The sequence below is a fragment of the Astatotilapia calliptera genome, chromosome 7 (genome assembly GCF_900246225.1).
Source record: "Astatotilapia calliptera chromosome 7, fAstCal1.2, whole genome shotgun sequence".
NCBI lineage: Eukaryota > Metazoa > Chordata > Actinopteri > Cichliformes > Cichlidae > Astatotilapia > Astatotilapia calliptera.
The window spans coordinates 59,747,588-59,761,776 of record NC_039308.1 but is presented as its reverse complement, the minus strand read 5'-3'; the positions used below and the strand labels follow the sequence as shown (position 1 = coordinate 59,761,776).

The 14,189-nt window shown below is 40.4% G+C and overlaps 1 protein-coding gene across 3 annotated transcripts; it reads left to right on the top strand.

Moving 5' to 3' along the window:
* The first annotated feature begins 729 nt into the window (after positions 1-729).
* Positions 730-12,605, top strand: LOC113026943 (guanine nucleotide-binding protein G(i) subunit alpha-1). Of its 3 annotated transcripts, none has more exons than XM_026176263.1 (9): positions 730-1,251; positions 3,964-4,006; positions 5,919-6,060; positions 6,980-7,137; positions 7,272-7,400; positions 8,565-8,694; positions 8,778-8,931; positions 12,079-12,272; positions 12,387-12,605. In XM_026176263.1, the coding sequence occupies exons 1-8, from the start codon at positions 1,134-1,136 to the stop codon at positions 12,267-12,269; spliced, it is 1,065 nt and encodes a 354-aa protein (XP_026032048.1). In that variant the 5' UTR covers positions 730-1,133; the 3' UTR covers positions 12,270-12,272; positions 12,387-12,605. The 3 variants fall into 3 exon arrangements, with proteins under 3 accessions (XP_026032048.1, XP_026032047.1, XP_026032049.1); XM_026176262.1 differs by having other exon boundaries at positions 12,383-12,605; XM_026176264.1 differs by lacking the exon at positions 730-1,251 and adding an exon at positions 1,299-1,417 and having other exon boundaries at positions 12,383-12,605.
* The last annotated feature ends 1,584 nt before the right edge of the window (positions 12,606-14,189 follow it).

The window sequence follows — 14,189 nt, the reverse complement described above, 5'->3', positions numbered from 1 at the left end:
GGAAAAAGAAAAATTCAAAGAAATCCCGAAATTGCCATGACATGCATAACCATGATAAGTGTAGACAGATAACCACAAATGTACCACTGTAATTTATATTTCTACTTTTCTAATTCTAAATAAACGTTTTTTGTTTTCTTTATCTAAATAAATGGTAAATGGTAAATGGCCTGTATTTGTATAGCGCTTTTCTAGTCCCTAAGGACCCCAAAGCGCTTTACACAACCTGTCATCCACCCATTCACACACACATTCACACACTGGTGATGGCAAGCTACAATGTAGCCACAGCCACCCTGGGGCGCACTGACAGAGGCGAGGCTGCCGGACACTGGCGCCACCGGGCCCTCTGACCACCACCAGTAGGCAACGGGTGAAGTGTCTTGCCCAAGGACACAACGACCGAGACTGTCCAAGCCGGGGCTCGAACCGGCAACCTTCCGATTACAAGGCGAACTCCCAACTCTTGAGCCACGATAATAATAATTAAGCAAATTAGCAATAAAATCTGTAAATTCACATTTTGCCTTAGTACGTGTTGAATTAATTTTGTGTAATCTGAATTTAAACTCACTTAGGGAACGTTTCAAAATTGTTAAACTGTTAAGCAATAAAGCGTGAATGCTTTCGAGTTTTGACTCTGTGTCTCGTGGTTTTCTTTCTTTTCCCACAGTGGTCACTTCCCAAAAATAAGCTTTCTGCTTTTTAAAAGAAGAAGCTTGTTGCGTTTCGCGCATGCGTAGTTTGCAGGTATGTGAGCGGAACACAGGAAGCGAACGTTTTTCGGACTGCTCCGCAGATGGTGCCGTCTGTTTTGCTTTAATGTGACTGACTCCACCTGCTTGACCAGTCGACTAATTTAAACCCTAGACGAAGATATCAGAAACGCGACACTTTGCTTTTTAACGATATCTGAGAAGCCTCGGCTGATAAATCCGGAGCTTGAGTGCGAGGTTAGGGCGTGTTTGACTCTTAACTGTTAGACAGACTGCCCCCTCCTCCTTCTTCTCCTCCTCCTCCCCACTGGATGCTAACTCGGTAGCCTTTGCATGTCGTTGCAGTCGTAGTCAAAAGTTGTGTTTTCGTGTGCGTTTATTGTATTTATTCGGAGGTCCGTTGAGGAACAGACAAAGATGGGGTGTACGCTGAGCACGGACGACAAGGCGGCGCAGGAGCGGAGCAAGATGATCGACAGGAATCTGCGAGACGACGGCGAAAAGGCTGCCCGGGAGGTCAAGCTGCTCCTGCTTGGTGAGAGAAAGATGGACGGACCGAGGGAGGGACGGGGACTGGGTCTGTGTGTTTCTGTGGGACTCTGGTTGCCCAGGCGTAAAAACAACCCGATAAAGGTTTAAATAAGTTTTTGTAGCTGCTAAAATTCAAGTTTTACCCAGCCTATGAAGCAACAGAGGCAAAGGTGGGGAAATGTCGGGGCTTTATTTGAATGTTACGGTGGTGTTAGCTAAAAAAAGTTTGAGCTAGTGGAGTTCCTATCTTTTATCCCTTGTTGAATTACCTCTAATTGTAACTGTGCTGTTAACTAACACTAGATAAGAGCACACTGATTAGTTGCTTCCACAGAAGCAAACCGCTAATACCCAGCGGTAAGTCGGTAAGCTAATTTAACTAAGCAATTAGCTGCTTAGCTAGTGTAACGCCTCGGTGCTAGCTTGGATTTGTTAGCCGTCAGAAAGCATCAATAACTTTCTGTAATCAAGTGTCTGTGTTGCTGTCTTTCGTGACTCCGACTAATAGCACATCTTTTAATATGGCTTAAAGTACAATAGCTAGCTAGCTCCCTTCCTGTTTCTTCGTGACGTAAATAAAAAAGAAAGTAGACGTGCCCTTAGATCGGTTATCTGTACTATCCAGCAAATATTTGAAACTAACACTTGTGAGCAGTGTTAAAGTTGTTATCTGTTGGAACAGCATTAAAGTATGTGCGAGCTCCACTATTCAACAGGTCTCGAATAATACGCCCCCCCCCCCTCCTGCGAGACATGTTTGCTCTTCTGAAGCGTTGTACACACAATTTAAACCCTCTGTATCTATACCTGTTTGTATCTCTGTATGACTTGCTCTTATGTCATCCAAAACTGCATTATCCAAATGCTGTGTCGGGGGTGGGGGAGCATTAGTGCTGCCATTTGAATATGTTGGCCTACCATGCAAATATGTTCAGAAAATTGCATACTTAAACTACTAATGCTGCTTAAAAAATGTTATGGCCCAGCTTTCAAATTATGGGATGTAAACCATAGATAAGCTTCCAGTTAACATAACCGCATGTCACATTTCTCCATGATTATTTCACAGTTTTAAGGAAAGCTGCCACACCTCTCCATTCTTCCCATTACATGACCACTCTCGCCTATCTCAGCATGGATAGATGGGGTAGAGGTTGCATAGCAACCTATGCAGCCGGGCTGACAGTAATGCACGCACGACAGAAACGGTTAGTGCGTGCTAATGGGATGCCTGCCACAGCCATGCAGTCTGCAAGCTGTTTTTGAAAATGCAGTCTTATTCTGCATCTCGCAGCTAATCTCTGCTCAAGCAGGGCTGTGGCACCAGCTATTCTCCAGCATGGCTTCACAACCCCATACGTCCTGTTGTCAAGCCTGTGCGTCATTTGAGATGAAACCTTATTTGAATTTTCATGGTGCTTTTACCTGTCACGATTCCCACAACCACCTGCATGAGATGCAAGTTTGGTTTGTGGATTCATCATCTAATGGTCTGGCTAATCTGTTTAAACACAAAGATGTTTTACATCCACATTTGTGACGTTGAATATCTGGTGTAATGTTCACGTCTCTGAGGGAGACTGATATGTTCTCACTGCAGTTTGCTGCTCTGTAATGCTTCCCCGCTGGGGATGTATGCAATAATACAGTAATCAGCAAATGACAGGCTCTTGCAATCACTGCTTTGAGTGGGAGGGCTGTCTTAATTGTAGAGTTTTTGCAAGCAGCTTAAATGCAAATATGAGACAGGTTTTTATTTTTGTGTAGCATTATTTTTGCAAACAAATGACAGAAAAAGCTGCATAGGTGCAAAAACTGCAGAGATATCTGCATTTTATAAGTGTGTATTTTGTTTTCCCTGTCATCTCGTCTCTGTGGCAAAACATTAACCATTTTACTCCACCAGTTTTTGTCATAATTGGTTTCTATTATCCCTTCAATTTCAGCAGCTCAGTCAGGCGCAAGCGTGTTTGCAAATTAAATTTAAGTGATGTTTTCAGTACTGGTAGCTCTATTGTGTGTTGCTGTTTTCATATGGGATGATGAAGTGGCAAATCGCTCCAGCCACTGGGGAACTAAAAGTCCCGGGAGGGGTAAGCTAATTAAAATGTTGTGTGCTCATCTTAAAACATGCCTTAATCTCAGATGGAGTTGTTGAGCTTTATGTGAAATGAAACAGCATTGTATTTTTCTTATATTTTGATATGTGTCACCTAAAAGGCAGTAGTGGTATCACGCTGCCTTATATACTGTAGTGTTGTAGTCATACATAAATCATTGGAGATGCAGTTCAGAGTCCTGCCAAGCTGGTATGGGATGAATTTCTTACACAAGGAAGTTTAAGCTGTCTATAATCTCATTGACGAGACGATCCAATTAATTAATCCAATTGCGCTTTGTGACTCAGCTAAATCTGACCTCAGACACCGCTGTGGGTGTTCATACACCACAGGCAGAACTCACTTAAAACTTGAAAAAAGTGCATTTAACAGAAGCTAGTCTGGCACCATTAACTTATCTTAGTGTTTTAAATGTAGGGCTGCACAGATACTCGAAATGAATCATGCAGTTTGGTGTTTAAAGGTAAACTATGCGTGTTTATTTCACACTGGTTGGCATTTAATGTAATTTTGTAGGTTTGAACTGTACCCGCTTCTGTTTTGAAATAATTAACACAATTGCTGTAATTTTCTCTAACTTCTGTTCTGTGTTTCAGGTGCTGGGGAGTCTGGGAAGAGTACCATTGTTAAACAGATGAAGTAAGCATGAATGAATCAGTAATACAGTTTAGAATACATCAAGCACTAAGATACTTGATGTATTTTTTTATTAAAAAGGGTGATCACAGTATACCAGTGCCAATCTCAGTGAATTCCCTTATGATGCATTAAGAGTATGGATTATCTAACGCAACTGTGATAATTAGAAATTATCACATGACACTCAGTTTTTGTTTGTGATGGAAATATTTGTTCTTTTTAATGTTAAACATACAGTATAAAATACACCATGTGGTGAATAGGCAATATGTGGAGCACAACCATTTCCTTCCCGCACAGGCAACAAAAAATGTTCTATTTTAATGGGCATGTCATCCTCATTCTACAACAGGGGTGGGCAATCTCAGTCCACGAGGGCCGGTGTCCCTGCAGGTTTTAGATGTCCTCGAACCAACACAGCTGATTTAAATGGCTGAATTTGCTTCTCAACATGTCCTGAAGTTCTCCAGAGACCTGGTAACGAACTAATCATGTGATTCGGTAGTGTTGACCCAAGATGAGATCTAAAACCTGCAGGGACACCGGCCCTCGTGGACTGAGATTGCCCACCCCTGTTCTACAACATGAGAGACACACACAGTCAAATCTGAAGAAGAAGAAATAATCTACTCTCTAAATTATTCCCCATTCTTTCAGGGCAAAGATGTTTTAACTCTAGATTTAAATATCTGAGACTTCTTTTTTTAAAATAAGTGCAGTTTAAATGATACACCTTTGTTTTTCTACACTGTAAGGGAATGCAGGTGTAGCAAATCTAAGAAGCCCTTTTTTGACCATAAACTTAAACATAAAACCTTAAAAACAATACATAAAAAGCAGCAAGTCATTAACCAGATTGTCCCATAGTTAATTATTTTTAATTCCCCCAAAAACATTCAGTAAAAAGTAATTGAGTAGAGGCTTACTCAAAAAACAATTGAAAGTTGTTCTGTTTTTATTTTACTTAATATCTGTCATATATGCTGCCAGAAGCTCAGGCTTCAGACTGCTCCAGACACGCAGTTTAAGATATTTATTCTGCTCTTGGCTCTGTATGATGTCAGAATGGGTATTCCTAATATTTTCATCTCAAGCACACCACTCTGGCTGTGAATACATAAGCCCCACATACCTGTCGTTTAGACCTTCAGTTTGTGAGGAGCAGCCAGTCAGAGATAAATGTCCTCATAGGGGGAGGAGCTACAATGCTTAAGATGATCTGAGAACCTGCATCATATCTCATCGAAAAATAAATAAGGATTATTTTCAACTGGAAATGATGCGGTACTACTCTAAAAATAGTCTAAGAATAAACACTAAAGAAAATAGAGGCATAAGAGCTTGAATTAGAATTTGATTTTAATAAGTACGGTTAATCATTCAAATTATACAAGTGATCAGTAAAAGTATAACTCTCTATATATTTTTAAGTCTGTTTGACAGAGCGTTGGTACCAACTTTCAGCCCATTGTTTAACTGAGAAGGCTCCTCCACTAGGTTGGTTCATTGTGTCATTTCTATTAAAACAAAAAAAGCAGCCACCAGGTTCACTTAGCTGGTGAACATGGTGGAGTATTAGGCAACTAATGAGCCAGACATTTCCCTCGGGAGCTGGGAGAGACCTAAAACAGAGCTAGAGCAAACGTGACTCCAGATGAGCAGCAGCATTTACTTGTATCTCCTGGATTTCTAAAGCAGTTGATTGCTTGTTTGGCCTTGTTGCAGATTTTAATAGCAATCTCTAACATGAAATGGACCATTATTTATACATTTTATAATCTATTTTGATATGTTAACTATCAACCAGTTTACCAGCATTTAAAGAACAGATTGAATCCCATTGTTTGTACTTATTGTATGAAATTAGAATTAACTGTGGCACGCCTGCTAATGTTCTCTCTTTGTGTTTCAGGATCATCCACGAAGCAGGCTACTCAGAGGAGGAGTGTAAGCAGTACAAGGCTGTGGTCTACAGCAACACCATCCAGTCCATTATTGCCATCATCAGAGCCATGGGACGCCTCAAGATTGACTTTGCTGATCAAGCCAGAGCAGTAAGTGACAGAAAACACAGCATCCAGACAACCTCACAGATTGTCTGTGGTAACAGCGGCTTAGTCATTTGCCTTATGGGCAGGGTTCTTTGCATTGCAACCTTCTAGAGAGAAAAAAAAAGGATTAAAAAACTAGGTCTGTGCTTAATATCACATTTAAAACATTTAAAAATAAGAATATATCCCAGCTATCTATGGAGATTAAGAAATATTTAAAGATTATGACCAGGACAGTGGGGTGGGAGAGGGGAGTTTAGGAAATTTAAGTAGAAGATGTGCAAAGTCCATGTAATAAATCCAGTGTACAAAATTATTATAGCCTGATTTATAATAAACAGGCAACATTTCTGTTTTTCTCTCTCACTGGAGACGTCGTGGCCATTGTTTTATTTCTGTTTTCACAAGTCTAGTTTATTAATATCCTGTTTGGCAGATTTTTTTTAAACAGACTCCTGTTTCTTTTTGCAAATCTGTTTCTCCTTTTTTTTTTTTTCTCCTTTCCTTTTTCTTTTTTTCCCCTCTTGGCATAACGAAAGAGCTAGTCATTGTGTCTGCGTGACTGGCCTGGCTCTCTCATCGTGACCAAGTTTAATCCTGAAGCCTTTCTTTTCTGATTTTATGCTCTCTCAAATATCAAGGTTTTTGCCTCTGGCGTTTAGACACTGTGCCCCTTTTGAAATCTAATTTTATGTAAAGTATAACAGGTGAAAGACTGGGAAAAACACAGTTAATTAATTATTAATTTATCACTTTAGTTTGCACGGCCCGTTTGGCTAAGGAGTAACGACAATAGATGAATTGTGATCTTTCTAAATATAGAAAAAAATTAGCAAAACAAATCTAGTAAATCTTTGTTTCTATTTGATAATGAGTTAACCTTCTTTAGGCTGTTTTCAGTTAAGTGTCTCTGTGTCTTTAGGATGACGCGCGGCAGCTGTTCGTCCTGGCGGGCTCAGCAGAAGAGGGCTTCATGACCAGTGAACTGGCTGGGGTCATCCAGCGGCTGTGGAAAGATGGAGGAGTTCAAGCCTGCTTCAGCCGCTCCCGAGAGTACCAGCTCAACGACTCTGCAGCATAGTGAGTAGGATGCACGGACACGCATACTTCAAACAGCAGGGGACTGTCCTTGGAAGAATAACTCCCGCTCTTACGTCAGTGCTTTAGCTTGTTGCCAATCTTTCTTTCTCTTGTTGATTTTTCTCTTTCCAAAGTTACCTAAATGACCTGGACAGGATATCCAACAGTGCTTACGTTCCAACCCAGCAGGATGTGCTGAGGACCAGAGTCAAAACTACCGGTATTGTGGAAACACACTTCACTTTCAAGGATTTGCACTTCAAGTGAGTATAGCCACCATCATTGTTTTAGTTTTGTTTAAACACAGCAGTGTCTCGTGGTGCTCCATGTAAAGTCTACACTGACTCACATATGCCTGCCTTTATTTTTCATTTATGACTGTTAACCTTTAGAAGCCAAAATGGCTCATGGCTTTAAAAAAAGATAGTATTAGTGCATCTGAAGTTTTCTAAACAATTTAGACCAAACACTGTGACAGGAGTGCCTCCAAGAACCAAAATGTGACATGTAGTAAATGGTAAATGGCCTGCATTTGTATAGCGCTTTTCTAGTCCATAGGACCCCAAAGCGCTTTACACTACATTCAGTCATTCACCCATTCACACACACATTCACACACTGGCGATAGCAAGCTACATTGTAGCCACAGCTGCCCTGGGGCGCACTGACAGAGGCGAGGCTGCCGGACACAGGCGCCACCGGGCCCTCTGACCACCACCAGTAGGCAAACACGGGGTTAGTATCTTGCCCAAGGACATTTGGCATGCAGCCAGGATGCAGCCTGGGATCGAACCACCGACCTTCTGATTAGTGGCTGACCTGCTCTGCCACCTGAGCTACAGCCACCCAGTAGGTAGTAGGTAATGGTTTATGGCTTTCTTATAGCCATCAATTCTTTCCTCATTTTCATAGCTCATAAAATCATTTGGTGTCAAAGGTCTCTCATTTGCATTGTTATAGTTTCAGAAAAAGCTGAAATGTGTTGCTTGTCATGTTTTAAAATAAACACATGGAGACCCAGCCACCAGCTAACATTTATGCATAAATCTATATTTAAAAGTAAGAGAGAGAGCACATATTGCAAGGATCAGAATCAGCAAATTCAGGAGTTTGCACTTTGATAGAAGATGTCCTGCTGTTCCTATGTGAGGCAACCACTAGTAGTTGATGCCTTGTTCATGAAAAAATGAAAAGTGGTCGGCCAGCATGTAGTCTCGTCACCTAATATCACACTGAATGCAAGAACACAGTAGCTTCATACTCTTGAAAACTAACTGAAAAAGCGGCTTTTAAAAGCTCTGACAGCTGTCCACAGTATTTTACACATTCTGAAAGATTTGCGTGTGTTTGTGTGAAAATGTCATCACCCAGATCATGTGAGTGTGTGAGAGTTGCATTTATTTAACAATATCTTTCTGTGATCTCAGAATGTTTGATGTTGGTGGACAGAGATCAGAGAGGAAGAAGTGGATTCATTGTTTTGAGGGCGTCACTGCCATCATCTTCTGCGTGGCTTTGAGTGACTACGACTTAGTGCTGGCTGAGGACGAGGAAATGGTAAGAGTTGTCTGACCCCGGCACACTCTGCCCACTAGTACGTCTCTGATCGGTAATCACTGTGCACTTCTCCTCCCGCTCAGAATCGAATGCACGAGAGCATGAAGCTGTTTGACTCCATCTGCAACAACAAGTGGTTTACAGAGACCTCCATCATCCTCTTCCTCAACAAAAAGGACTTGTTTGAGGAGAAGATCAAAAAGAGCCCCCTTACAATCTGCTTCCCTGAGTACGCAGGTGAGTCATATAAACAAACACTGACATGCAGAGCTGGTGCTTTATACATGCAAATAATGTCCTTTGTGTGTTGGCGGGGTATATAAATCATTAAGCCCGACTATGTATGCAGGATTTGGGCTTTTAATCGTGGATTTGTAATGATGTGTAGAAAAATTTAACCTTATTTAAACTGTTGTTTTTGTGTAGCATGACTAAGTCATATTTGGATTCCTTTATACTGTCAGAATCCTGTGATTATTGCTTTTAGAGCCTAACTTGTTTTGTAGCTACACAAAGGTGTGGCAGGCCCTGTAGATGAGACAGATGTTTTATCCCACTGCTCTGCTCTGGAGCTGTGTGGGCTGCTTCATGTTTAAACAATGCATTTTTGTCAGGTTCACAGATACAGATTAAATAGCCATGATTTTGGTTTGAATCTACACTCGAACACCATATCTGTAACATCATGCTGTCATCATCTATTTATATCGATGTGACGTAAGGATCCAGAGATTCAGTAGAAGATAAGTTTTAACCTTTTCTTCCCTAGGAGGCTCGCCGGGTCACGTTGTATTTATTGTGAAAGGACATTTTATGGTTTCCAAATGTGGTACACTCACTCAAGGGACCATTTCTGTGCCTAAAATAGATGTGGGGTTTGTCGTGTTTTATTTCTGCTGGTAAAGATTGAATTTTTAGAACCAGTTCAGTAATATTGGTGTCACACTTCTCATTACTTTGTGGTGGCCGTTTACTTCCTTATTTTACACACTGATAACTCACGTTAACTTTTAAAAAAAAAAAAAAAAATCACACTCAGCTGTGATACTAAGCGAAAGTTTTTCAATTCATAAAGCCAGATGTTGTTCATTTTGACCTCAGTATTGACTTTTAAGTAAGAAATTTTAAGTAACAACCATAAGCTTAAAGTACAACTTCCTTTTTTTTAAAGGGGGCTGTGTAAAATACGAATGAAAGCAGAATGCAGCGATTTTCAAATCTCGTGAACTTCTAAAACTGCGAACAGTTATTATTTGAGGAAATATACTGGCTTATTTTAAATTTGAAGGCACATCTCAAAAAAGCTGGGACAAGGCATGTTTACTACTGTGTGGCATCACCTCTTCTTCTAACAGTGTGTAAATGTCTGGGTACTGAGGAGACCAGATGCCTGTACTGTGAAGCGGGACTTTGGCTTATCCAGTTAAATTGAGTGTTAACGCTGAGTTTCCTGTATTTAAATCAGTTTCCTTATTGCATGTAGTGTATGACATTTCAAGCACACCTGCTCTTCATCAGACCACTGTACTGGGTGCATTGCCATGGTAACTGATGCTGTGAACCATATTAGAGATGGACATGTATGAAATCACCACCTACTGACCAGTCAGTCCTCCGAATAATTGTTGTCATTTCTGGAAGATTCCTTAGATGCCTTTGTACTGAGACTATGAGGGACTAAAGTCTTTATAAATTCTGCAAATAATTTATTTAATGTTAATAATATTATATGGTCACATAAGCATAAATATTTGTAGGCTGCCTTTTGTATTTTAAATCAAATTTTTCACCTATTGTAGCTTTAAGCCCACGTTTGGATTCTGTTTTTAATATTCGCATGTTACACTCAGAATGTTAAACACCACAGAGGCTGCAGCTGAAAGAATAAAAACTAAGACAAACACCCAGTTAAACATTAATCTGATTGAGCACTCGATTATAATCCATCAGGTTCTCCTGTGTTTTATTGATAGAGCTGTGTGTTAACTCACACAGTTTGCCTTCCTCCTTTTCTTCAAATATGCAAGACTTTTATTAAAATATAACAGATTTCCCATTTTACTGACCAAAACAGCTAAAGCCCTCACACACACAGTGCTGTTAATACTAAACTAGTATCCAGCGTCTTTCCTCTCACACACGTAATCGCTGATTTGCCTGCAGCAACTGTGCCACTTTCACTTTCAGTTAAACACATCATACTTTCAGTATTGTGTCTTACCTGTTGGTATTTTACTTGCTGTATAGTTTTATCTGCCTTTGTGAAGTCAGCCACACTGTTGCCAGCCCACTTATCTGTAATTGTGACTTGTGAGACAGTGCCAGGGAACTCCAGGGAACTCCCGGGATCTCCCGGATTAACTGCTTAAGCAGGACTTGCGGTCCAGCAGAGGTAGCACATATGCTGTCCTCTCCAGTCTAAGGATGACCTGTCTGCCTGCAGGGAGCTCTGCTGTCAGATGGAGGCATTGTACAGCTTATCTGTGGGCCACTCTTGCTTGTAAAGTTGTCAGGACTTTTAGAAGACCTCTCTCTAAGACTGCCTTTTAATACCCAATCACCAAAGTGATTGACTTGTTAGCAAAATTGTAATTCAGATGTTTGGTTTTTGGGTTTGTTTGTTGTTTTTTTTTGTGGTTTTGTTTGTTTGTTTTCCCCTGCCTTTTGTTACCCTGTCCTAACTTATTCAAGACATGTTGCTGCAATCAAACTTGGAGTGATCCTAGTTTTATCTCATCTGTTTCTATGTTTTGAACAAAATTAAATGTGGGCTTGTGAGATCTGCACTTCCTTTTGGAATTAGCGTTATGGTAAAACATGCTTTTGCCCTTCTGTTATTCTCCGTAACCTGTCAGGTGAAACCCTTGCTTGAATAAATGTCAAATTATAAACAAAGTCAGCCGAGAAGTAAATATTCTGCAGCCAGATTGGAGAAAAACAAGGGCAACAATAAATCCGAATTGACACTGGAGCGGCATTTTTGGAAAGCATAATTAAATTGCAGCTTGACACCAGGCTGGAACTGCTATTTAACGGCCTTCACGGCCGGGTAGCGCATGCTGTTTATTTGAGACTGAGCTCAGGACAGGTGCCTGTTGAACATTGAACCACACAACACTGACACTCAACCTGTACGTCACTGCAGAGTGAAACGACTGGAGGTCAGCAAAGGAACAACTTTCACAGGGCGTTAAGTTTTATAGTTTTAAGTAGAACTCTAAAAGTGCGCACAGTCATATTCAGTTGATGAGAAACTGAAAAATAAGTGCATCTATGCATTTATTTTTTTTTAGTATATATGATGGCAGTGGAAAGACGGAACAGGCTTTAGATCTCATTTCTCCTTCTATTTCCATTTCCTCTTTATCCCCACCCACTTCATAGGCGCCAACACCTACGAGGAGGCCGCAGCATACGTCCAGTGCCAGTTTGAGGACCTAAACAAGAGAAAGGACACCAAGGAGATCTACACCCATTTCACCTGCGCCACCGACACCAAGAACGTGCAGTTTGTGTTCGATGCCGTCACTGACGTTATCATCAAGAACAACCTGAAGGACTGTGGTCTTTTCTAAAAGGTGACGTGTCATGTTTTGTCTGTGAACAGGCCGCCATATTTTCTGCCACATTTTCTCCTCTAACCAGGTTTTGGTTTGTTTGTTTGTTTCCCCCCCCCCCCCCTGTTCAGGCAGCTTGGTGTCCGGTTTAATGAGTGACTTTATTCAAGAGGAGTGGAAGAAGCTTGGACTGATGTCACTTTTAACCCCTTATTAACTTATGTTCATCTCTAAAAGTTTAAAAATGGTATGTAGAGAAAACATTTTGTGTAAAATATTTGTACAACTGTCTATGGCCAGGGATTTTTTTCCTCTATTTTTAAAATGTGCTTCTTTTACCTTATTTTTATGTAAAAAGGGGGGCCTTTGCTTTTTCTTTTTTTGTCTGTGCATCACATTTTCTTTTTTGTAGTTGCTCGTGCCTTGCATGCCTTAGTTGCAGTGTTTCTTCTTCATTGTTCACTTGTTTATTTAGATGCCACCATTTAACTCTTCTCGAGTCCCTTCAATTCATACTATGTTTGTTTTTTTTAATAATTCTGGCCACTTCACTGTTATATATATACATATTTTTGCCTCCTTGTATAAAACAAGCAAGACCAATTCACTCTGATGCTGACATACTGTGAGAGCTGTGTGGAAACTGATGTGTGGTTTGCATGGGTGATACGAGCGAGGGCAAATGCGTGTGAGTGTGCGTGTGCGTGTGCGTGTGCGTGTGTGTGCGCACAATATAAAACAAAGGGACTTTATTCCTCTACTTGTCATCCTCTTTCAAAGTTTTATTTTTCTAAGAGACCAAAAAGGAGCTCCTCACGAATCAAAAAGTGCACCTTGTCGATGCGCTGCTACAAACATTCCCGATTGAACCATGAAGGAAAGGGAAGCTTTGAAAAGAGGATGCCAATGGTGGCCTTGTAGCAGACAGTAGGACCATATGTAGATATGTGTTCAGTGCATAGACACAGTTGATTTGGTTACAAGTGCACTGTTACTCATTATGATCTGTGAAGGTTTAAAGTTACATGCCCCCCCCCCTCCTCCTCAGCTCTGTTTCCATGAGATGGGGACTTTAGTGGACTAATCTCCATGATTTTGCTAATAAAAGGGTTGCTATGTTGAAACCATGGCAACTTATGCAAAAAAAACATGTTTGCCTCCTGTTTTTTTGTGTGTGTGTGCGTGTGTTATTTTATGAAAGGTAAGAAGCATTTTTAAATGCTTTTGAGAAATGTAGACCTTAAAAACCCATAACAGATGGTTTATCTCAAACTGTTTTGATCATTGTTTAAGGTTTTAAACCCAAGGGGGGGAAATAAACAAAACGCACTCTGGCTGGTTTTTTTGGGGGTTTTTTTCCTCTTTCTTTCTTTTTTTTTCTTTCTCATTTACATTGTAAATTACATGTGTAAGAGTTTTAAATCGTTAACCCGATATTATTTGAGTTTTCCAGAATGAAGGAGGGGGAAGCACATGCAGTTAAATAAGCTCATATGCAGCCCGGTGTCCTATTGCAGATTTATTAGGTGAAAAGTGGGGAAAAAAATTAAACAACATCCTGTGATAGTTTTTTTTTTTTGTTGTTTGTTTTGTTTTTTTGTTTAAGTATTTAGACTTTTTACATAAGTCAAAGTTAGAATCCTGCTAAAGTGGCTTAATGGCACCCAGATTGTATATTGAAATGTACTTAATTGTATTTTTGTATTTCCTTCATATATCTGTACTTGAGCTGAGGTGATGCAAAAACTTCCCCGTTGTGGGATAAATAGTCTTATCTTATCTCTATATTTAGAAAACCTTGTTTTGAAATTGCATATCAAATTTCAGGGGGGCTAGTGGCACCCCATGTTCCCCCCCCCAGGCATGCCGCTGTATGGAGAGAAATTTGCCTCAAAAGGGTTGCAAATGCATTCAATATTATACACAAGTGTAAACTAA

Bases quoted from the DNA above. Each gene is read 5' to 3' on its own strand.
- LOC113026943 (XM_026176263.1), top strand. From the start codon at position 1,134: ATGGGGTGTACGCTGAGCACGGACGACAAGGCGGCGCAGGAGCGGAGC. The intron at 6,061-6,979 runs GTAAGTGACAGA...CTGTGTCTTTAG, and splicing joins TTGCTGATCAAGCCAGAGCA to GATGACGCGCGGCAGCTGTT. The intron at 7,401-8,564 runs GTGAGTATAGCC...CTGTGATCTCAG, and splicing joins TTCAAGGATTTGCACTTCAA to AATGTTTGATGTTGGTGGAC.